The following is a 25,858-nucleotide window of genomic DNA, read 5'->3' on the forward strand; positions in this document are numbered from 1 at the left end:
TAAAAATTTTGTGATTTTTGCAATGCTGGCCTTCCATACTTTGTGATTTTGGCACCGATGGCCTTCCATACTTTGTGATTTGGCACTGATGGCCTTCCATACTTTGTGATTTTGGAACCGGTGGCCTTCCATACATTTTCGAAATATTTTGCCGAAAATTTTCCCCGAAAATTTTAACTGAAAATTTTACCCAAAATTTTTTCCAAAATTTTCTCCAATAACTTTCCATAATTTTTCAAAAGTTTTTCGAAAATCTTTCACCGAAACTTTCCATAATTTTTCAAAAATTTTTCGAAAATCTTTCATCGAAAATTTTCCCCAAAACTTTTAACTGAAAATTTTAACCAAAATTTTTTGGAAAATCTTTCATCGAAAATTTTCCCCAAAACTTTTAACCGGCCTTCCATACTTTTTCGAAAATTTTCCTCAAAAATTTTTCAAAAATTTTAACTGAAAATTTTACCCAATTTTTCCGAAAATTTTCACCGAAGACTTTCCATAAAAATCTTGCGAAAATTTTCACCAAAAATTTTCCACAAAAATTTTTCGAAAATTTTCAGCGAAAAGTTTCCCCAAAAAGTTTTCGAAAATTTTCACAGAAAATTTTGCACAAAAATTTTTCAAAAATTTTTCCAAAATTTTCACCGAAAACTTTCCATAAAAATTTTTCGAAAATTTTTGAAAGCAATATTTTGGCCAATAAAGGCAGTGAGGTGGCAGAATTGTTAGCATACCAGGCAAAACGCTTAGCAGCATTTCACCCATCTTTATATTTTGAGTTCAAATTCTGCAAGGTTGACTTTGCTTTTCATCCTTTAAGGGTGTACAAGTTGAGCACTGGGTTTGATGTTATCAATCTAATCCTTCCCCAAAAATTGTTGGCCTTGTGCCAAAATTTGGAACTATTATTTCAGCCAGTATATTGTCCAACCTTCTTCAGGTCTCTGCCATATTTGATAATGATAACTCATTTTAAGAAATTCAGATAAAATTACAAAATTAAACAGAAATAACTATAAATCATACTTCTAAAACATTTTTTTGAAAATAAATTTTAATTTATATTTCACTTTATTTTACAGAGGCATTCTCTTACAAGATCAGCAACGTTATCATGAAGCAATAGAGAGCTACAAGACAGCAATTTTGTGCCGTCCGAAACTCACAAGTAAGTATCTAACTATTCTGTCAGTCAACCCCATCTTTTCATCAAGGTGTGAGACAATTATAATTGACTATCATAGTAAGTTTCTTTTAAATCTAGACTGGAACATTGAGTAATTGCTACTCCTAATCCATGCTATCTATTCTTTTCAGCTATCTAATACTTTTCTGGATTATTCTGGCCATGCCAAGGAAGTAAACCTTGTGTAACGGTTCTACTGGCACGCTATTCCAATTTCCTTGATATTCCTCTTGATGCCTTCTGATACTGTCCCCAAAGATTCAGCAATTGGCACTATATTTACATTCATTTTCTATAGCTGGGCTATTTTGTATTTAAGAGGGTTGTATTTATCTATTTTTCATCTTCTTTCTTGACTATTTGTGGGTCAAAGGGGCATCTAATGTTAACTATATAGCATGTGGTGCATCTTGCTAACCACCATTAGATCTGGTCTGTTATGCTCTAGCACCTGATCTGCTTGGATTGGGAAATCCCAGAAGATTTTGCTAGTCTCCAACTTTGCCACTCTCTGTGGTTTGCACTCATGCTACATCTTGCTTCTCTCTAGCCCCCACCTTTTGCACAGTTTCCAATGTAACACTTTCGCTACCTGATCATGTCACCACAACTTATAGTGGTTTGGGACAAGTCTAGGGCATTCGTTTATGATATGGGCAATGGTTTCATTCACTCTATTACAAATGTGGCACAGCAGAGACACTTGCTCATTCCAAAAGTTGACTCTCCAGTTTATAGCCAAAGCTTGGTCTTGCACTACCAGTATAGTGCTCTTGGTCTCTTTTTTTAGTGTTCTTTTCTTCAGCCAATCCCACCTATTTTTTCCAGCAGCCTCTGTTGCAGCTACATGGAGTTGATTGTGTAGTCCCTTCTTGCATAATTCTTCTTCATGTCCTTTTTGTACTTCTTTTGTGTTTCCATTTTTTTCTGCTTTCAATACTCCTTCATTCCAAACTAAAACTAGCAAGGTTTCCTTACTTTGGACTAGGTATCTCATTAAGTTCTTCTGGACTTATTAGTCCTCTTCCTCAAGTTGCTCTTTTGATGTATAGGCGGTCAGTGTCTGCACATGAATGATGGGCTCCATGCATCGTCAGGAGCTTTTTTGACTTCCTGCCCATCTCCTTTTGCTCCTCCTCTGTCCACTTCAGAATTCCAATGCCATACCGAACTACGGCAACTGCGCACGAGTTTATTGCTGAAATTGTTTCTGGCATTCACCTATAAAGCCAATACTTTTCTCATTTGCTGAAGGTACTCTCTTTTTGTCTTTTCTTTCATACCGTGTTTAATTCCATCTGCCTCAAGTATTTTCAGGTATTTATAGCCGGATTGAAGCTGAATTGCTTTCATCATCTCACCTATGGAAACCTATGCCTTCTGTTCTGATAAGCTTTCCTCATCTCATCACCATCGTAGCACATTTTAAGAGCTCAAACTCCATCTTAATATCATTGGAGAAAATCTGCACAGACTAGACTAGGCTATCCAGTTCCATATCAGTACGGTATTATTGTTCCATAGATAATCTTCATTATTATTATTGGACAAGACTGAAAGGCATGAGGACAGATACATAGCTGTTTGGTAGAGCTCTCATTGACTTCTTCAAGTTTCACTTCAAAAGGAAATTGAGAGTGGAGAAGGAAGTGTTATCTTTTAGCAAGTTTATTGAAAGGTGGATGAATGTTGGAAGAATGGTCAGTGTGAAAGGACCAATTCTGAGTATACACCTGTGAAGAAATAAAAGAAGGGATCTTGCCTTGTTGGTCAGGCACCTGTGGTTTTTGTGGGTTTTTCCATGAGTAGCCTTAGAGTACCTCCCCTTTTGTGAGTTGTATATTGTTTAACTTTGATTGCTTTTATTGTTTACATGCAGTAAAACCCTTTGTATTGTCTTGTGTTGTCTTTTATGGTATTGCATGTCGTTTTATGTATAGTTATATTAGACCTTGTGGCCAATAAAAGAATAAATTATTATTATTATTATTATCATTATCTATTTGGATTTTTCTTTGTATTTGTACAAGTTGACTCCAAGTCTTACCTAGAGACCTCAAGAGACAAATTAGAAATTCAAGTTGGTATTGTGACTAGGGTACCATATTTTTAGTTTGGCACAGAATATTGTTCTAGAGAGTGTTGTCAAAACATAAGAAAATTAAGTTTGTTTTAAAAGTAATTTGATGATAAGATGATAAGCGTGATCTTAAGATGACAGTAAAAGGTATTTGCTGTTATGTACATTTAATAGTACTTTTGATAATATTCACAGATTAAAATGTTTTTGGAATCATATCGACAATATTTTTCTTAGGATATAAGCAGTTCCCAGGAGTACTATTTTTTGAATAATAATAATAATAATAATAATTATCATTATTATTATTATTATTATATTATTATTATTATTATTATTTATTATTATTATTATTATTATTATTATTATTATTTACAGTGGCTTACCTGAATCTTGGAATTGTCTACAGTTTGTTAGGTAGAAATGATGAAGCAGAAAAAGTAAGTTTTTTTTCTCTCCTGACTCTCGAATAGTTCAACCCTAATTTTCTCTAGATAAATCACAGTTTTTTTTTTTTTACATATACATACAAACACACACAAAAGAAAAACAAATGGGGATGGGATGAAATGAACTGCATGTTATTTTGGACTCAGATTTTGCTTGCATGCATGTGCACACAACTCCCACACAAGAAAATGATTGAGTATCTTAGAAGATTTGGTCATGTTATCCTGCAGTAAGTCTATGATGAATATCTGTGTTGAAAATAAACAATAGCAAAGAAATACACTTGCATTGAATATATATATATATATATATAACAAAACTGGGAGGAAGGGAAGTGGGACAAAACAACGAATCGAATCGACCCTGACGCGAACGCACTGTCAGACAATAATGTAATAAATAAAATATATGCATGCATACAAACATATATGTATGTACCTACATCTACATGTATATATACATGCATATATAAATATATATACGTGAGTACAGGACACTGCAACTAGACATAGAACTCAACGAAAAACGAAAACGGACAAGCCATATTTTTACAACAAAAAAACAGAGACGAAACGGAAACGGGATATATATATATATATATATATATATATATATATATATATATATATATATATATGTACATATATATATACATATATACTCTTTTACTTGTTTCAGCCATTTGACTGCGGCCATGCTGGAGCACCGCCTTTAGTCGAGCAAATCGACCCCAAGACTTATTCTTTGTAAGCCTAGTACTTATTCTATTTGTCTCTTTTGCCAAACCGCTAAGTTACTGGGACGTAAACACACCAGCATCGGTTGTCAAGCGATGTTGGGAGGACAATCACAGACAAACATATACACACACACGTACATATATATATATACATATATACGACGGGCTTCTTTCAGTTCCCGTCTACCAAATCCACTCACAAGGCTTTGATCTGCCCAAGGCTATAGTAGAAGACACTTGCCCAAGGTGCCACACAGTGGGACTGAGCCCGGAACCATGTAGTTCGTAAGCAAGCTACTTACCATACAGCCACTCCTGCGCCTATATGTATATATATATCCTTTAAGTTCGTTTATGGGAAATGTTTTGAATATGCATATAAAAAAGCTCCTAATTTATTATGTCAGTTACAGCCTATTGATACCAGCTGGAGATAATAGATTTTTGGGGTTGCACCAAGCTGTGCTGATATAATGTATGATAAATATAGTAATAATGATAATAATAATCTTTGGATGGAATTTATAAATATTTTAATCACTACGAGCGTTTTCATAAACACATGTTTCTTAAGATCATAGTCCATTACAGACTGCACTGTAATCATCCCAGGAATATTGACTATGATCTTTAGAAAAGCGAGATTTGTGGAAATGCACATAGTGATGCATTAAAATATTTATAAATTCCATCCAAGGAATCTTATTATATATATATATGCACATGCACATTTATACATATATATACACATGTATGTACATGTACTAAGTTATAATACACATACACATGCACATATATATGTATATATATCTTTACCATTTTCATCATTTCCTGTCTACCCAATGCCAGCATGGAAAACAAACATTAAAGATGATTATGATGATAATGATGATGATGATTTATATGCATGCGTGTGTGTGTGTGTGTATGTATTATATCCTAGTATAAACACATTGAAGGATTATAAACTCAATGTTTATTATGATATACCAAAGTTGTATAGTCTAAGTCAAAAGAATACAAATCTAGAATCTTTTGAGTTATTACAAAGGTTTTGAACTGATGACTTTTCTGATGTAGGCATTGCTGACAAATAGGACTCTGCTAAGAAAAATTATTTCTGTCTGTTCTTGTCCAATATGGGATTGTCACATATTTTTGGTCAGTGGTGCAGGTCACATGATTTAATAAGGTTATAATGTGAAGGTGGTTATTGTTTATATATGCTTCCTACACTGAGAGAGATGAGAGACATTATGTAGTTTGTAGATAGTGGAATGTGTTATGATAGTTGTTCTGACTGTCTGTTCTTTGAGTTCAAATCTTACTGTGGTTACTTTTGTGTTTCATTGTTTTGGGATAGATAAGAAATTAGCAATCTCGGGTGGTGGATTGACAGAACTGGTTGAAGTATTGGTAGGATACTTTGTGGTATCTATTCCTTTTCATTGTGTTATGACTGAAACGCCTGTTACAGCAATTTATTTGCCAAGGTGTATGGGCTGAAATCACCAACCTTTCTTATGGATTAACTTTGGTTCCAAATTTTGGCACAAGGCCTGTAATATCGGGGGATAACTTTGGTATATCATAATAAACATTGAGTTTATAATCCTTCAATGTGTTTATACTAGGATATAATACATAAGATGATTAAATCCACTCTAGTGTTCAACTGGTACTTATTTTATTGATCCTGAAAGGATGAAAGGCAAAGTGAACCTTGATGGAACTTGAACTCAGAATGTGAAGACTGGTGCAGTAACAATTCTGCCTGCTTCCAACCCCTCAATGCTGGTTTCCAATTTTAGCACAAGGCCTTCAATTTTGAGGGTGGGGCTATGTTGTTTATTTCGATTCTAGTTCTCAACTGGTACTTACTTCATCAAACCCTAGCAGCAAAATTTGAACACAGCATGTAAAGATGGATGAATCGCTGCTAAGCACTTTGTCCAGCATGCTAACACTTCCTTTTGGTTAAACGTTGATGGTGTGGAGAGGGGAGTCTTGCATGTATGGATGACTGCCATCCTCCTTCAAAAAATTTGCCCAGACCTGCTCATAAATGTACTGAAATATGATCAGCCTCAACTGATGGAGGTCTTAAGTCAATTATATTGACCACAATGCACAACAGGTACTTCTTTTATTGACCCTGAGAAGGTGAAAAGCAGAGTCAACCTCAGCAGCATTTGAACTCAGAATGTAAAAGCAGAAGAAATGCTGTTATGCATTTTGTCCAGCATGGTAACAATTCTGCCAGCTCGCCACCTTAAAATGGCCTGTAGATATTGAATAATGTCCATGTTCCCCTAAACAAGCATACCACAATCTATATCAGAAATTCTCAACCAGGGTCCATATGACCATTAGTGGTTCCATGTAAGATTTTGTTGTTAAAATTTATGTGCAGGAGTGGGTGTGTGGTAAGTAGCTTACTTACCAACCATATGGTTCTGGGTTCAGTCCCACTGCATGGCACTTTGGGCAAGTATCTTCTGCTATAGCCTTGGGCTAACCAAAACCTTGTGAGTGGATTTGGTAGACGGAAATTCAAAGAAGCTTGCCATGTGTATATATATATATATGTATGTGTGCATATGTTTGTGTTTGTCCCCCTAACATTGCTTGACAACAGAATGCTGATGTGTTTATGTCCCTGTAACTTAGCAGTTCGGCAAAAGAGACCAATAGAATAAGTCCTGGGGTTGATTTGCTTGACTAAAGGTGGTGCTCCAGCATGGCTCTAGCCAAATGACTGAAACAAGTAAAAGAATAAAATAAACTGGTTATATTTCTACAATGCATAAAGTATTTTAACAATTTTTTTAATATGATCCCTAACAAGTTTTTGTATACAATTCCTAAAAATATTATAAAAATCAGCTAGCAAAAATGAACCAGTATTTCAAAAGGGCCAGTCTTGTCACATTCTGTATCATGCTGAATCTCCCCTGGGAACTACATTAAGGGTACACATGTCTAAGAGTGCTCAGCCACTTGCACATTAATTTCAGGAACAGCCTGTTCCATTGATCTCATCAACAGGAACACTCGCTACCGTAACCGACAGGGTGCCAATTATAAATATATAATTGGATATTTTTAAGCATTGAATGATTATGAAGGTCCACACATGTAATACACGAATCAAGAGGGTTCATAGGCAAAAATTGGTTGAGTATCAATGTTCATCAATACTGTGTAGCTTGATAGACATTATTTATTCAGTAGATGTTGTCAAGATGGACCACAATCTGTAGAGCACAGCTGGATAGATCACATAGTTATCGTACAGTAAGAGCAAAATAGATCATAATCCATAACATGTTGTTGTTAACTTACTCCCCACTGTCAATTCTGATTGAGAAGACTTATAAAGTCATTCCAGCCACGATCATCCTGTCTGACTTGGGATATTTGACATTGTGCAATTCTTTCTTTCAAGTTCACATGCTAGAACATCAGGAACATTTTGTTGCTATTTGCTTGTAGTATAATGAAAAGGCTCTCTAATTGGCTCAGTTTATGACATATTGACTGGATAGACCTTAAAAGCTTGACATAATAGTAATAATGATGATGATAATAATAATAATAAGTCGAGTAGAGTCAATAAATATTGATCACATATAGGACACAGCTAGATGCTATTGATTAGTTGATCTACTTACACATGCAAACATATACATATATGTACAAACACTCACACACTCGTACAATATTGGCAGGTGGTTATGTGCAAATCAACAGACTGGATTCTTCAAACAATGAATGCCATTCCCAACTTACACAAAAGACAAGCTTGGAGATAATGTAGCTTTTTTTGTCTCATAACAACAATTTATTTAATTAGTATATTCAAACACCAAATGGAAGAATAGGAATTAGCTTGTGTGTACGTTAATCTGTGTGTGTTTGTGTGTTTAGTAACTATGTCGCTAAATCCATCATTGTTTCTTTTTTTTTTGCTAGTCTCTTAGTTAGGAAGTTTATGATGGTGATATTGGTAGTCTTGGTGGGTAATGCAATGACAATGACTACTGCTGCCGTCACCACTGCTGCTGCTGTTGCTACTACTACTACTAATAACAATCCTTTCTATCATAGGCACAAGGCCTGAAATTTATGCGAGGGGACTAGTCGATTAGAATGACCCTTGCATCCCTCTACGGCTGAGTATTCCTAATGAGGAGACCATGAAGAATGGTGAGGGGTCTACCCCTCACCATTCTTCATGGTCTCCTCGCAGCCTTTCCCCTTCTTCTCTCCCTTCCTCTTGCTCCTCCTCCCCCCTTCCCGTCGTCCACCCGCGACGATACTTCCGCCCTGACTGTCTTTTTTGGCCTGGCTTTCAAGGTAACTGGACGACATTCTTCCTGCTCTCCTGTCGTTCACAAAAAATTCTGCGTTTGCAATACTTTTTTCGTTCGGCGTCAACAGCCCTTTTTATCTTGTTTTTCTCTGTCCTGTCTTTTACTGTTATATTTTTTTACTGTTATATTTTTTTACTGTTTATTTTTTTACTGTTTATATTTTTGTACTGTCGTTACTGTCCTGTTTTTTTACCATTTTTTTACCATTTTTTACCCCTCTGCGAAAAGACCTCAGAATTTTAATTGATTTGCTTTTCGCAGGAAGGAAAGTTTCTTGTTGAAGATACGTCTCGCTTTTATCCTTCGAAACGTAGAGTAGATGAAACCTTAGCGACTGAAGAAGGGTTTTTTTCGTTGTGTTAATTGTCCTGTACTCCATTTTTTGTTGTTTTTAAAAAAATGTCCAGTTCCTTTGGTTTGTGTCTATGTTTTCGTTTCTCTTTGTGTTCGACGTCCCTTTGGTGTCCTGTACTCATATATGCGTGTATATGTACATGTAGAGGTAGGTACGTACATATATGTTTATATATATGCATATGTTTTATTTCATTTATTAATATATTATATGACTAAACGCACGCACCCTCTTAAGTATATATATATATATATATATATATATATACTCTTTTACTTGTTTCAGTCATTTGACTGTAGCCATGCTGGAGCACCTCCTTTAGTTGAAGAAATTAACCCCAAGACTTATTCTTTGTAAGCCTAGTACTTACTATATTGGTCTCTTTTGACAAACCACTAAGTCACAGGGACAAAAACACACCAACATCAGTTGTCAAGCGATGGTGGGGGGGGGGGGACAGACACAGATACACACATACATATATATATATACATGACAGGCTTCTTTCAGTTTCCATCTGCCAAATCCACTCACAAGGCTTTGGTTAGCCTGAGGCAATAGTAGAAGACACTTGCCCAAGGTGTCACATAGTGGGACTGAACCTGGAACCATGTGGCTAGTAAGTAAGCTATGTATCACACAGCCACTCCTGTGCCATAGCTACTTACCATATATATATGTGTATATATATATATATATATATTATTTTTTATTATTTATATATATATATATATATAGAGAGAGAGAGAGAGAGATAGAGAATGTAGTAATTAGCAAAAACAGGTGTGATATTCAAAACTATAGGACATACATTTCTATACTATAGGACATGCATTTCAGCCAAATGCTAAAATATTTGCAGAACCAATTGAAGCATTTTGCAATCATGCATTTCTTCTCATTAGTGTTCCTGTATAAATACAACAAACTACTTTGACTTTGAAATATATAAAGTTTTCCTTGTTATGTTGCTGTTAATTCTGCCTCCCATCTTTTGTTGATATATATGTGCATGTGTAGTTGTGTGTGTTTGTGTTGTGTTAGTCTCCCACCACTATTTAACAACTGGTGTTGGTTTGTTTACATCCCCAAAACTTGGCATTTTAGCAAAAAAAAAAAAAAAAACAAGATCGAATAATCGAATAAGATTTTAAAAAATAAGTCCTGGGGTCGATCTTTTTGATTAAACATTTCAAGGGGGTTTGTGTTCAAGAATGGATGCAGTCCAGTGGTTGAAACAGCTAAAAAGATAATAATAATACAAGTACATTTGGAATGCTCAGAATTGATAGAAAGTCTAACAAAATATCTTGTATCCTTCTACTGCATTCCTTTCTATGTTGTTTTTGTGTCTATTTTATTGTTTGTTTACTTTACTTTTATTCTTTTATTCTTTTACTTGTTTCATTCATTTGACTGCAGCCATGCTGGAGCACTGCCTTTAGTCGAACATATTTACCCCAGAACTTATTCTTTGTAAGCCTAGTGCTTATTCTATCGGTCTCTTTTGCTGAACCACTAAGTTAAAGGGATGTAAACACATCAACATTGGTTGTCAAGCGATAGTGGGGGGACAAACACAGACACAAGTATATCACCGAGGCAATGACTAGTGACCGAGACATTTGGAAATATGCTGTGCGTGAGAAGACCCGGCAGGACAAGTGAGTCCATCCCGTGTCCCTTGCCAGGGATGTAGCCAGCCCACTTATGCATGCCTTTCCCTCCTTGGACACACGAAGACCTGTTGAGGCAAGCAAAGTCGAAATCGAACCTCTTCCAACGACAGGCACCCATGCCAAACTCCCTTCATTGGACACTAAACTCTGCTTGTGAAGACCTGTTGGGGCAAGTGAAATCGGAATCGAAATTGAACCAATCCTATGACTGGCACCCAGCAGTTGCCTGGGCCGCTGAACTGACTCCTGTGCAGGTGGCAAGTAAAGAAACACTGTTTTGACCCTGTGCTTGAGGAGATCCATTGAGTCAAGTACACCAACATCAAAAATCAATGGAAACTGCAGTTGTGATCCCTGTGCCGGTGGCACATAAAAAGCACCAATCCGATTGTGGCCATTGCCAGTCTTGCCTGGCACCTGTGCACGTAAAAAGCATCCACTACACTCATGAAGTGGTTGGCGTTAGGAAGGGTATCCTGCTGTTGAAACACTGCCAGATCAGACTGGAGCCTGGTGCAGCCTTCTGGCTTCCCAGATCCCCGGTTGAATCGTCCAACCCATGCTAGCATGGAGAATGGACGTTAAACGATAATGATGATGATGATGATATATATTGATATATATATTTATATGTATATATGTAGCAAGATGTGAGATTCCCATACTGGATGGGTGCTGCTCGCATCCTTTACATTAAATATTAATTGAAGAAAGAGTCAAGATTTTCCGTTAACTTCAACAGTATAAATATTTATTCTTTGATTCACAACATAAACATTTCCTTCCTCTGGGCAAATCGGCAGCCTAGGAGCTCATCAGCAGTAGTCTAGTGGAGTGAGTCAGTCCTGCCTGCTCAAGCATAGTGGGGATGCACCACGAGGTAGCAGCTCAAGATGGCTGCTGAAGACACATCTTTATTGTTCAGCTGCCAGTGTCAAAGAGAGAGATACAAGAGAACTTTGCTGCTGCTAGTTTTCTGTGCATGCGCATGAGGGAACTTCTGGCAGGCCTTCCGGAAGATTCCAACCCTGCGCATGCATGCTGGAGATTTCCAAGATGGCATCACTACATATATACACATATGATGAGATTCTTTCCATTTCCATCTCCCAAATCTGCTCACAAGACTTTGGTCAACCCAAAGCCATAGTAGAAGACACTTGCCCAATGTACCACACAGTGGGACTGAACTTGGAACGATGTGGTTGGTAAGCAAGTTTCTTACGACACAGCCACTCCTATTAAATAAATTTCAGCTATGCAAAAAAAAAAAAAATGTTAGTTTACCTTGTGTGCACTGACATGCTATGATAGTTTTGTAAGGTTTGCCTCAGTTTGCTAACAATACTCTGTCACGAAAAATGCTTCTGAACAATGCCCTACCACCACCACCGTTTTTCTTTTTCTTCTATTTTATTACAATTTAGTTTCAATATTTTTGTGATATTTTCGAGTTTGGTTTTATGTAATTAAAAAAGAAAATTTCATTTTACTGATTTTGTTGACTTTTGGAAAGTACTGTATCAATTGCAAATTTGTTTATTCACTTAAATCGATGAACATCAATGGAAATTGTAGCTGTGATACCAGTGCTGGTGGTACGTAAGAGAAACATCCAAACGTGGCCGTTGCCAGCGCCGCTCCGACTGGCCTTGTGCCGGTGGCATGTAAAAAGCACCATCTGATTGTGGCCGTTGCCAGCCTCGCCTGACCCCGTGCCGGTGGCACGTAAAAAGCACCATCTGATCGTGGCCGTTTGCCAGCTTCGTCTGGCACCTGTGCCAGTGGCACGTTAAAAGCACCCACTACACTCACGGAGTGGTTGGCGTTAAGAAGGGCATCCAGTCGTAGTAACATTGCCAGATCAGACTGGGCCTGGTGCAGCAATTCTGGCTTCCCAGACCCCAGTTGAACCGTCCAACCCATGCTAGCATGGAAAGCGGATGCTAAACAAAGATGATGATGATGATGATGACTTATTGTTAAATTATAAACCTATTGCACACACATTTAATGCTAATGATTAGCTGCATGGTTTTAAATGTGATTTTGCCATGTAAAGTGGAGTTTTGAGTCGTGTCATCCTGTTATTAAATATTTAAAACTGTAACTAAACATGTTGTGTGCTACTTTATTGTAACTTTGTTCATCCATGCATACATGCAGGCATATGTATGTATGTATGTATGTATGTATGTATGCATGTATGTATGTACATACTTATATACATACATACATACATGCATACATACATACATGGTGATAGCTGCCCCCTCGTTGTCGAGTATGGCCATTGAACAAAGCTTAACTGTTATTGGTGCTGTGATCAAATGTGACTTTTTAGCCCAGCTGAAGATCTACAATGTCATGTACAGAATTGACAGCTAAAACCTTTACCGGTAATAGCCGGCTGTAGTTGTAACTGGGCTTCATGTACCTTTGCATGCTGTTTAAGTTCTCGTGCCGAATTACACTCTCTTCCACATACATACATAAATGGCACTCTGATCAATGGAACAGCCTGCTCATGAAGTTAACATGCAAGTGGCTGAGTACTCCACAGACATGCGTACCTTTAATAGTTCTCAGGGAGATTCAGCATGACATGGAATGTGATAAAGCTGGCCCTTTGAATTGCTGGTACTACTCATTTTTGTCAGCTGAGTGGACTGGAGCACCATGTCATAAAGTGTCTAGCTCAAGGACACAACATGCTGCTGGGAATTGAACTCACAACCTTATGATCATGAGCTGACTACCACTAAGCCATGTGCCTTCACACCCATATATCTATAATAATAAGTGCAAAAGCAAGTGTCAGTTTTCCAACTTTACTCCTCTGACCTCCTCTCTCACTATTCAATGACACTTCTACTATTCCTCATGCTTTCCCCCCACCTATCTCACTATTCAATGACTCTTCTATTATTCATCATTCTTGGTTTTTTCTTAATCCTAACATTTTGAAAAAGTATTTCTCTAAATATTATAACTATTTACAAAATGGGGACAGGCCTTACACAGAGCCAATCCAACTATCTAAACAATATATGCATTTGCTCAAAAATGTGTGTGTCTCTGTGTGTGCGTGTGTGTATGCGTGTGTGTGTGTGTGTGTGCACGCACATGTATGTGTGTAACTTAAATCGTTTCCTGTTAAGTACCACCCAAGAACTGTAATGAACTACACTCCTCTCTTGTAATTTTGTTTTTGTATCTACATTAGAAATCAGTATTTACACTGATGTTGCTTTGTTGAATTCACTTCGGTTGAATATTCTTTCCACCATTATTTTTCGTTTTTCTGTGCCCTCATTAATAAGCATATGATTGGAACGCCTTTCACGAATTTTAACATTTGTAATATTTGATATCCTTTTATTTTTGATAGCTGCATTTTGCTGAATATTTATTGTCAGTATTTGTATTGTTAATTTACTGAAGACTTGGTCATTGAATTCGGATCTAGAACATTATTGACTATATAAAACATGACACTTATTTGTAGTTGTATTTCTCTCAATGTCTTAGAAGCCAGCTAATGTTATTTTCTGCAGAAATTATTTAAAGAAGTCAATACTAAAAGCACAAGGGTGGCTGCGTGTCTACCAACTACACGGTTCCCAGTTCAGTTTTACAATGTGGCAGCTTTGGCAAGTGACTTCTTCTATAGCCCTGGGCTGAACAAAGCCTTATGAGTGGATTTGGTTGACTGAAACTGAAGGAACCCCTATATATCATGCAATAGATAAAGAAATCAATACAAAAAATGCAAGTGTGGCTGCATGTTAAAAAGTTTGCTTCCCAACCACATGGTTCTGAGTTCAGTTTTGCAGTGTGGCACTTTCTACTATAGCTTCATGCTGACCAAAGGCTTATGAAGTAGATTTGGTAGACAGAAATGGAAGAAAGTCGTGCATGCACACACACACACATGCATGCATATACCTATGTGTGTGTTTGTCCCCCACCACTGCTTGACAACCGGTACTGGTTCACATCTATCCTTGTAACTTAGGAGTTTGAAAAAACAGAGACCAACAGAATAGGAACCAGGTTTAAAAAAATAAAAATGTACTGGGGTCAATGATTTGTTTGTCTAAACCAGTGCTTTTCAATCTTTTTGCTGGAGCGGAACCCCAAGGAAATATTCCACTGGCTCGAGGAACCCCTGTGCAATAATTTAATTGTCTTATGCACACATATCTGCACAGGAGAATTAAAAATTACTGTCGATGTTTGCATTTTTGTAACTTCTTGCGGAACCCATGGACTGTACTGGCGGAACCCTGGTTGAAAACCACTGGTCTAAACCCTTCAAGGTGGAGTTCCCACCATTGCACCATAGCAACAGTCCAATGACTGAAACACGTAAAAAATAAAAAGATAGAAATGAGATTTCCTCTCTGAAATCAAGAAATCAATTGTTCTCTCTTGGATGAATAAATGGATTTAAATCAGCATCACCGTTTAACGTCTGTTTTCCATGCTAGCATGGGTTGGACGGTTCAACTGGGGTCTGGGAAGCCAGAAGGCTGCGCCAGGCCCAGTCTGATCTGGCAGTGTTTCTACAGCTGGATGCCCTTCCTAACGCCAACCACTCCGTGAGTGTAGTGGGTGCTTTTTACATGCCACCGGCACAGGTGCCAGACGAGGCTGGCAAACGGCCACGATCGGATGGTGCTTTTTACGTGCCACCGGCACAGAGGCCAGTCGGGGCGGTGCTGGCAACGGCCACGTTCGGATGGTTCTCTTACATGCCATCGGCAGTGGTATCACAGCTACAATTTCCATTGATGCTGATCGATTTCGATTTTGATTTATAAATACAATAAATATGGGAAATAGCTCCCAATATCAATATACATAATTCTGCTAGACATGTAATGGCATTGTGCTCTCTGTGACCTTCTAGTCATATGATCCCCTTTCAAGCAGAATAATTTGATACATCTGTGACATCCGTGACATTTGCTTCAACTTTTAAAATCCTCTTCAACACTAGATTGAATCATGACAAAAACATATCACATCACCCAAAGCGACCTTTACTTAATATTTCAACTGCATTTATGATGAGCCCGTTGATATTGTGTGATATTTAGTTACGTCCCTTTACGTTCTTTGAGTTCTAAATCAGCTTTGTGTTTGAACCTTCCGAGTGTCAGTGAAAGAGTTGCAGTCTTTTATCGGATTCATTTTCATTGACCATATTCTTTCGTAATATCTTTATGTTGAAAATTTGAGGGAAAAAAAAAAAAATAAACGTGAGCGATGGATTTGCAAAATTGATAGCTCATCCAACAAAAAACCGCGTCGCATCCAGTTTCAGATATTTACGTTCGAAGTTAAGATGCTTTTGATGTCAGCTTTTCCTTTCATCCGCCCTGGTTCGGTAAAATATAATACCAGTTAAGTACTGGAGTAGGTGTAATCGACTTCTGGCTTGTCAGAATGTTTTGGCCTTGTATTCTGACGTATTTACAAAATCTCATCGGGGTTACCCAAGGATGCTAAATTTAAGTACCAATCAAATACTGGAATAGATTTAATCAACCGAGTCGTACTTAACTTTGTGGCCTTTAGCCTATCTTAAGATAATCTATTTTCATTATCTGGGATTTAAGACTAATACCATTAATATACTCTTGATATTTGTCTTAATATGAAGATCGCGAAAAGGGTTGAAAGGGAGATAATTGCGATTAGACTATTTTTCAAAACTTGTTAGGATCATCCAAGAAGTTTAGAAATTTGTCTTTTATCGAGCTTTCTTGTAAATAATATTGATTTAATTATTGGATAAGAAAGCCCAACGTAACAAAAATTGCTTATAAATGTAGTTTATAGTTTAATAATCAATGTCCTTTATTAATGTTGTTCAAAATAAGCTTTAGTAAATGTTCTGTTTCGTTCAAAGGATGTTTTAATAAACATTATTTATTCAGTTCAAATTAACTTAATTTTAAAATATAGTTACATAAATTGTACTAAGCATTATTTTGGAGAAAACAGATTTCTAAATTTTTCATCCAATCTTCTCAGTTTAACGGCAAGATTTCTAAATTTTTCATTTAATATTCGCAGATTATCGGCAATTACTTCTCTAACAACAAGCCCAAATAATCAATGGAATACCTGCAGTAATTCCTTTAACTAAACAGAACAAATATCTATCAAATAGAAATGAAAATAATGACTTTAATCATATATATTACCATTTGAAAGTATTTTCTGTCACGTACACGAATTGATAATCCTTTGTTCAATTTGTGTATATAATCCTGTCTTTATTCACCCTATAACTTTCTGTCTTCTACCTTCGGAATTACGAATTTCAATGAAATGTTAATTATATAATCCATAGACAAATTACGTAGATATTTTGCTATCTATATATACTTACATTATAAGATCAAAGGAAATTTTATTACAGGCTAAAGAAAATAGTTTATAGTCAAAGGGAAATAACTCTTACATTAGCTACATTCAGAGTTATTTCCCGTAGTAATTGCTGTCAACTTAGCCGGGGTGCAATGGCGGACATTTCAAGGCGGGCATTTGTATTTCATGAATTTTATTTTTAAAAAATGTTATCCAGTAGAAAAGATAGATATAATTTGAGACGCAGACGATTCTCTTTGACAACGTAGATAATCGTCTGTTTGTATGTTTTTCTATTGTATAGCCGTTAAGCAAGCGTTTGTACTTAATTTAGTACGAAGGTACCTAAAGTAATGAGAGAAATTCTGACTAATTTTGGTAGAAGAAATGGGTGGAGACAGAAGCGTGATTTTATAATTAATTAAAATATATCAATCAAAACATATCAAATATAAAAAGCAGAGGAGATGGAGTTTAATTATTAGCAATCCAATGACAACCTTGGGCACCTTTTGGTTGTACTAGACCTGATCTGTGAATCACAGAGTAACTGTGAGTACCAAAATCATGGTGTGAGTAAATGAATGTAGGATTTTCTTTGGTGAACACGAAATAATATAAAAACATAAAGGACTAGGGAAGTAACCTGTTACATAGAAGTTAGATAGTAAAATTGATGAGTGCTAACAATATTTCTGTAGTGAATTAATTAGAGTTACATCGTTTCTAGTAAGAATAATCAAAGAAATATCTAAATGACTAATTGTGCTTAAAATATCTAGTGGAGTTTTAAAATAAAACAAAACAATTATAATGATGGTGTCTACCCACTAAATGGATTATAAAAACGAACTAAACAGGTGTTGCAAGAAGTTTGCTTCCTGGTTCAGTCCCACTGTGTGACACCTTGGGCAAGTGTCTTCTACTATAGTCTTAGGCTAACCAAGGCTACGTGTGTGGATTTGGTAGATGGAAACCGAAAGAAACCCATCAGTCATATGTATATATATATATATAAAAATTAACAGAATGAGATAAAAAATCCAAGGTTTCCGGGATATTTTATATATATCCCTTCATCAGAGACGGTGTGAGAAAATGTTTAAGTAATAGATATTATAGAGAAGATATGAAATACAGAGTGAAGTGGAGGAATGAAAACAGACGTGAGATATGAATGGATATTGTATCTGCAGTTCCATTATTTAAGCAGAATGGTATGCAGAAGATGGATTTGGCATTAGTCTTTATTCAGTATGATGAACATGTCAACCCCTTTCTGTGACTGTCCTTTATGGATGAGATGTTGCACATCCAATTGTATTGCATCAATCAGTGCAGTCTGAATCACATAAGGTACATGCGTACATAAAGTGGTGTCGCATTGAATATATTGAGTTCTCACAGTCATGTTGTTAGCCTGCTGTACCATTCACTGGTACCCTAACCATGGTAGCCCAAACTGTGAATGTACTTTACTCAACACACTAATGGACATATGCCTATTGGTCCCAAAAAATTACACATACATACATACATACATATATTTATATATACTTGATAGATTATTTATCAAACTGTTATTGAATTTTGTCAGTTGTATTTAAGTCGAATATTCCTTTCTGTTTAACTCCCACTATCATTGTGAGATGTATGGCTTAAAGGTTAAGGTGTTATTTCCTATATATTATTGTTGTTCTCTCTTCTCTCTCTCTATATATATATATATATATATATATAATATATATATATATATATATATATACACACACATGCAACATCTTAACCTTTAAGTCATTCATCTCACAATAATAGTGGAAGTTAAATAAAATGGAATATTTGACTTAGATACAACTGACAAAATTTAATAACAGTTTGATAAATAATTTATCAAATAAAAATAATTCTGATCCACTCAGTATAAAATATTCCTTTCTTTTGTTGGCATAAGGTCTGAAGTTTTAGTAGAGGAGACTAGTTGATTACATCAACCCCAGTACCTAACTGGTACTTATTTCATTGAACCTGATAAGATGTAAAGCAAAGTAGACCCCTCTAAACATTTTGTCCAGAATGTTAATGATTCTGCCATCTTGCCACCGTACTTCAGTGTAAAATATTAATCATGATTTAAAATAACTGAATAGGAATCCATATGAAGATTTTGGTAGAGAAGATGTTATGTTATTGTTTACGATTACTGAGCTGTAATAGGTGTATAATTAAAAAGTGGTGGTTGTAGTTATAATAATAGCAGTGAAAGCTATGGTGGTAGTAATGATTGAAATGAAGGTTGTGATATTAAGGATGATTTCACTGATATTGGTAGTTGTTGTAGCAGCGATGGTGATAATATTCCGCCCCAGGTTAGCCCTGTAGTTCACCTATGAATCAAAAGTGTTCCAGCCATGACTGTCCCATTTTTTTCATATGTACAAGGAACGTACTACATCATCCAGTGTATCTTTTTCTGAGATGGTGAAATTTGATTTAAGAGAAAATTACCTGCTATTTCTAGGAGGCTGCCTCTTTAACTGATAGTATTAGAGATGGAGATGTTCAGTGTAAAAAGAGCACATATCTTTTATTTTATTGTTGTTTATTTTATTGTTGTTCTTGACTTTTATTCAGAAATCTGTTATTCATGATATTTTTCAGAGCTATTTGAACTGTTCAAATGTAGATATTACCGGTTTGCGACACCCTCGACTTCATGAAAGTACCAAGATCTCCGCTCTCTATAACCTTGGCAGAATGTATGCAGACCAACAGAAATATCAGTTGGCTATTAAGACCTATAATAAAGCTATTCAAAGAGCACCCAGTTATTATGGATTGCAAAGTATTTACAATATGTTAGGTGAAGCTTACATGAAATCTGATGATGAGGCCAAAGCAGAATTCTGGTACCAGGAAGCATTGCGCGTGAAGCCAGACCATTTACCAGCTCACATCACAATGGCTAAACTGCTGTCCAGAAGAGTAAGTATAAACTGATTTTTTTTTTTTTAATCTATTACCTTCTGCCTTTCATTGTTTTCCTGTGACTCTATTTTATGTCCTCTTTCTTCTCTTCTTGATTGATGCATGTGCCTATATGAGAAACAACATCACTATTATTATTAGTGGCTGCATAGACGTAGGTGTGGATGTGTGATTGAGAAACTTGCTTCCCTACCATGTGGTCTTCGATTCTGTCCTACTGCATGGCACCATGAGTAAATCTCTTCTACTGCTGCCCCAGGCCAAGCAAGGAAAGGCAAAGGCCAATACCACTTGGCACCAGTGACGTAGTTACTCATTTCTACTGCTGGGTGAACTGGAGCCACATGAAATAAAGTGTCTTGCTCAAGAACATAAAACATTGCCCGTTCCAGGAACTGAAGTCACTAATTAATAATTGTGAACCCAACTCTCTAACCACTAAGTCACATGCATGTAATGTATATGTATGTATAAACATGTGCATGTGAGTGTTTGTGTCTCCTTATCATCACCTCGCATGATTGTAGTAAATGAACGTCATTCATTTCCAATATTCTGTGGAAACCTGTCTGGCAATGGAGAAATACTACCTTACATAGGAACAAGTAAAGGTTGGCAATAGGAACAGCATTATTAAAATGTAGATCTGCCTCAACAAACTGTTTCATCCATGCAAGCATGGAAAAGTAGATGTTAAAATGATTGACTAAACCATTAGAGAATTGGATGAACTGCCCTCTGGTGTTTTGGCAAAGCTCTTTGTATTCTCAGTCCAAATCTTGCCTAGGTAAACTTTGCCTGTTGTCCATTTGAGCTTGATCAGATAAAATATTAGTCGGGTAATAAAGTTGATTAAATCAACTAACCCAAATCTCCGTCTAAATTTTAGTCCTTGCGTTAGTAGATTAGCAGAATCATTAGAGAGGCAGAAAAATACCGCTTCATATTTGCTCCAATTCTTTACATTCTATGTTCAAATCTAACTGAGGTCAACTTTGACTTTCCTCTCTCCGGGACTGATGATATAAAGTACCAGTCAAGTACTGGAGTTGATGATATAGACTAAACCCTCACCTCTCAAAATTACTAACCTTGTGCTTACATCAGAAGTTCTTCTTATTATTGTTGCTTTGTTCATTTTCTTTATTCTGTTCTATATATTTTCAATTCTATTCCAAACAGAACCAACCAGATAAAGCTGAAAAATGGTACTTAAAAGCAATGGCTCTTGATTCCACGTACAAAACTGCTCACCAGCATTACAGTAAATATTTGTTGAATTATTCTGCTGCTGCTGCTTCAGCTACTACTACTACTACTACAACTACTACTACTTTCATTATCATATTTTGTTAAGAATTAAATATTATTCACAGCAGTGAATCGACTCATCCCCTTTCCCCAAATTGCTGCCCTTGTGGCAAAATTTGAAATCATTATAAGGTGATAAGCTGACAGAATTGTTAGCACACTAGACGAAATGTTTAGAAGTATTTTGCTACGTTCTGAGTTCAAATTCCACTGAGGTCAACTTTGCCTTTCATCCTTTGAGGGTCGATAAATTAAGTATCAGTGAAACACTGGGGTCGATGATGTAATTGACTAGTCCCCGCCCCCAAATTTCAGGCCTTGTGCCTTTAGTAGAAAGGATTATTATTATGTTTTGCTTTGTAATTTTACACTAAGGGTGTAATTCCTTTTACTTTTCAGCCCAGTTTCTGGGTGAATCTGGCCGGCATGCAGACCCAGTTCTTATCTACAAACAGGTGCTTGAAACAAATAGTGATGACTTTGAACATGTCTTTAATACAGCCAATGCTATGAGGTAGGTGGATAACTCTTTTGATGGTATCAACGTAATACCAATTAATTGATATCTTCCCTTTTTCTTTTAGAATATGCAGTGCCATCATAAAGTATAGATGCACTGGGCAGTTGCCTAGAAGCTTCATGGGTCTAGGGGCTCAAATCTGATCTATGTATGGGTTGGCTTGCTGTCAATGAATAGAATATATAGGGTCCAGTGCAGTGATTTGCCTGGGGCCTCATGGGTCTTGGAGCTCTGTTTGGATCTACATATGCTGTGGCTTACTGTCAGTAAATACTCTAGGGTCCAGTGCCTTCATTTGCCAGGGTGTCTGTAATGCTACTAAGAAGGCTCTAATACTTACATATATGTGTGTGTGTGCATTTGATCCATATTATGTGTGTGTGTGTACCCAATTACATACATGTATATATCACTTTTGGCATCTGCCACACAGACTCTCTCTCTCTCTCTCACACACACGCACGCACGAATGCATGTGCACACACACACACACACACACACACACAGCAGTAATTGCAATTGAGCAACTTCTTCAAAAGATATTTCAAATTCTTCAATGTCCCCAGCGCACAATCTAAAGTAAACAAATATATTTGTTCCTTGGTTTGATGTCCATTTTCCCTTGCTAGCATGACTAAGAAAAAGGCTTGTTGGAGACTGGAAGCTCTTGCTGTTGCCAATTCTTACCTGTTTTTTTCTAAGTAAGAGATATTTTTATTCCACAGTCTTTGAAAGCACAAGGAATGTAAATGCCATCTTTGTTCCTCTTAGGCGATGACAAAGAGCTGATACATTTTCAGATACCTGTGCGCACGCACGCACACACACACACACACACACACACACACACACACACACACACACACACACACACACACACACACACACACAGATGCATATCACTCTTGAGCAAAACACTTCATTTCACATTGTTCCAGTCGCCCTTTCGATCAAGTGGGGGAATGTTAGCCTGTTCACCTGACCAGCTGGGTGGCATTATTCGAAGGCTAAAACAATGCAAAGTGCCTTGTGACTAGCAGTGTGTAATAACATCTGATAGTTTTGTAGGTCATGTGATCACATGAGATACACACACACACACATATATATATATACACACACGTATATATATACACACACACATATGTATATACACACACATATATGTATATACACACATATCTATACCCACACACACATAAATATATGCACACACATATATATACACACAAACACACACACATATGTACACACACACACACACACACACATATACATATATATATATGTATGATGCAGCTCCAGTTTATGTCTACCAAATTCATTCACAAACCATACTACAGCCCTGTGCAATACTACAAAATACTTGCTCAAAGTGTCATGCAGTGGGACTGAACCCAGTGTCACCTAGTTTCAAAGCAATCTTCTTAACCACACATCCATGTTTTTTTTTTGTTCATAATATGAGGTTAGCAGCCTAAAGCATACATCTTAAATTTCAATGTTTTTCCTTTCCAGACAATCTGGTAACTACACTGAAGCTGAAGATTTTTACCAAAGGGCTACACAGCTGAATCCTCAAGTAAGGAACTGTTTAGAACTTCTCTCATTTGGGAATTTGGGGATGAATGTTGTTGTTGAGTACCTGCTTGGTTCTGTTTCCCAGCTCAACCCTGATCAAATCAAGCAGAGCTTTGATCAAAATCATTCTGGCTGTAACCCTCCTGTCTTTTTCCTATGCTCAGAGAACCTAAGGCTATATTATATACTGTTGCATGGAATAAAAGGGTAGTGAGGTGGCAAAATCATTAATGAATCAGATAAAATGCTTAACAGCATTTCTTCTGGTTCTTTATGTTTTGAGTTCAAATAGCACCAAGGTAAACTCTGCCTTTCATCTTTTCAAGGTTAATAAAATACAGTATCAGTCAAGTACTGGGATTGATGTAACCCCTCCCCTTAAAATTACTGGCATTTTGCCAAAATCAGAAAACATTATTGTTGTTGTTGTTAAGGTGACAAGCTGGCTGAATCATTAGCACACCAAGCAAAATGCTTAGTGGCATTTTGTCTTAATGCTCAGAGTTCAAATTCCACCAAGGATGGCTTCACCTGTAGCATTTCAGATTAGTTTGTCTAATGTAATGCTTATTTACTGACATTATTTTGAATCAATCATATATTATCTCATAGCTTTGAATTCCAAGGCTGTGATTGTTTATTTTTAAAATAGCATTGTAGGGTAGGTGTGAAAGACTGGATATGGCTAATTTGAATATAAAAGTGATAGATTATCTTGGCTGGATGGCCACTTCAAATGCTAAAGGATTAAGCCAACCCATGATCAAAGGTACTCCAACTGTGACTCACAATTTTTATTCAGGCACATGGTACAATATCCATTATGTTGTCCTGCTTTTTGTTTCTAAAGATAGTAGGTTTACCAGCTACATTTAGGAGCTTGAGTGACTTTGTAGAGGCTGTCTTATTAGTCATCTAGATGATTTTTCAAAAAGCATCCAGTTCACTCTGTGAAGTGGTTGGCATTTGTAAGGGTGTCCAGCTGTAAAAGCCATGCCAAAACTTACCTCATCTGTGTTGGTGCCATGTAAGAAGCATTCAGTTCACTCAGTGGAGTGGTTGGTGTTAGGAAGGGCATCCAGCCATAAAAACTATGCTAAACAGATCAAATACAGAAGCATGGTGTAGGTCTTCTACTGGGTCAGCTCCTGTCAAACTGCCCAACCCATGCCAGCATGGAAGGTGGATGTTAAATGATGATGGTGATGTTGATTTGTTAAATAGTTAGATGCATTCTGCCTCTGCTTATTTTAACACCCTACTGTTTACTCTGACATTGAATTGGCTGCAATAAAATTTTAATTTTGTTCTTTTCTACAGGTTGCTACAGCTCACATGAACCTTGGTGCCATCTTACAAATTGCTAGTATTTTCCCTAGTTTTTTTAAACATGAACAGCACAATGACCATACATATTTTCACAGAAGATTACCTCAAAACTTAATTGGTTGCTCATAAAAATCCATTACAAAACCTCATTACATTCCCATCTGTTCATTACCACATCCCGAAGCATATAGCTTGTTTTATATATTCTGTAGAATATGTCAAAAACATGGATATCTTTTATCACTCATGTTTTTTTTACTCATGGTATGGAATATGTAAAATAATTTCACAATTCTGTGGAAAATAATGAAGAACTGTTGATAATGCTATAATTCTCTAATGAATTTTTATTCAGCAACCAATCAAATATCGCTGTCATCGTCATCATCTTTTAACATCTGTTATCCATGCTGGCATGGGATGGACAGTTTGACCAGGGCTAACATACAGAGAGGCTGCATCAGACTCCAGTCTCATTTTATATGTTTTCTACAGCTGGATGCGCTTCCTAACGCCAACCTCCCTGACAGTGTAATGGGTGCTTTTACGTGCCACCGGTATGGGTACCAGCTGCATGAAACCGGTATCTACCATGACTACAATTTCACTTGACTTGATGGGTATTCTACTCAAGCATGGCATATTGCCGAAGGCTTCTGTCATTTGTTATTGCCTCCGTGAGGTTCAACGCTCGAAAGGTGCTTTTTATATGTCACGGGCACGGGTGCTAGTCATGCGACATCAGCATCGGCCATATTGCCTCCATGAGGCCTAACGCTCGAAAGGTACTTTGAAATGTAAAACTCAGAGCTACGATTTTAAAAACTTTAGATTTAAACGAAACGAGTGTTAATACAGGATTCTGGTAATGATTATCGGGGGC

The 25,858-nt window shown here is 36.7% G+C and overlaps 1 protein-coding gene across 1 annotated transcript in view; it reads left to right on the forward strand.

Moving 5' to 3' along the window:
- The window catches only part of LOC115210435 (protein O-mannosyl-transferase TMTC2-like), a 26,779-nt gene extending 1,652 nt beyond the window's left edge, over positions 1-25,127 (forward strand). The window contains exons 2-8 of the mRNA XM_036502626.1: positions 1,083-1,168; positions 3,645-3,706; positions 19,908-20,231; positions 21,417-21,498; positions 21,945-22,059; positions 23,584-23,647; positions 24,967-25,127. Of these exons, the coding sequence (XP_036358519.1) occupies positions 1,083-1,168; positions 3,645-3,706; positions 19,908-20,231; positions 21,417-21,498; positions 21,945-22,059; positions 23,584-23,647; positions 24,967-25,104 (871 nt within the window). The 3' untranslated portion in view covers positions 25,105-25,127. The remainder of the gene's footprint in view (positions 1-1,082; positions 1,169-3,644; positions 3,707-19,907; positions 20,232-21,416; positions 21,499-21,944; positions 22,060-23,583; positions 23,648-24,966) is intronic.
- The last annotated feature ends 731 nt before the right edge of the window (positions 25,128-25,858 follow it).

The sequence above is a fragment of the Octopus sinensis genome, linkage group LG4 (assembly GCF_006345805.1).
Source record: "Octopus sinensis linkage group LG4, ASM634580v1, whole genome shotgun sequence".
Classification (NCBI taxonomy): Eukaryota; Metazoa; Mollusca; class Cephalopoda; order Octopoda; family Octopodidae; genus Octopus; species Octopus sinensis.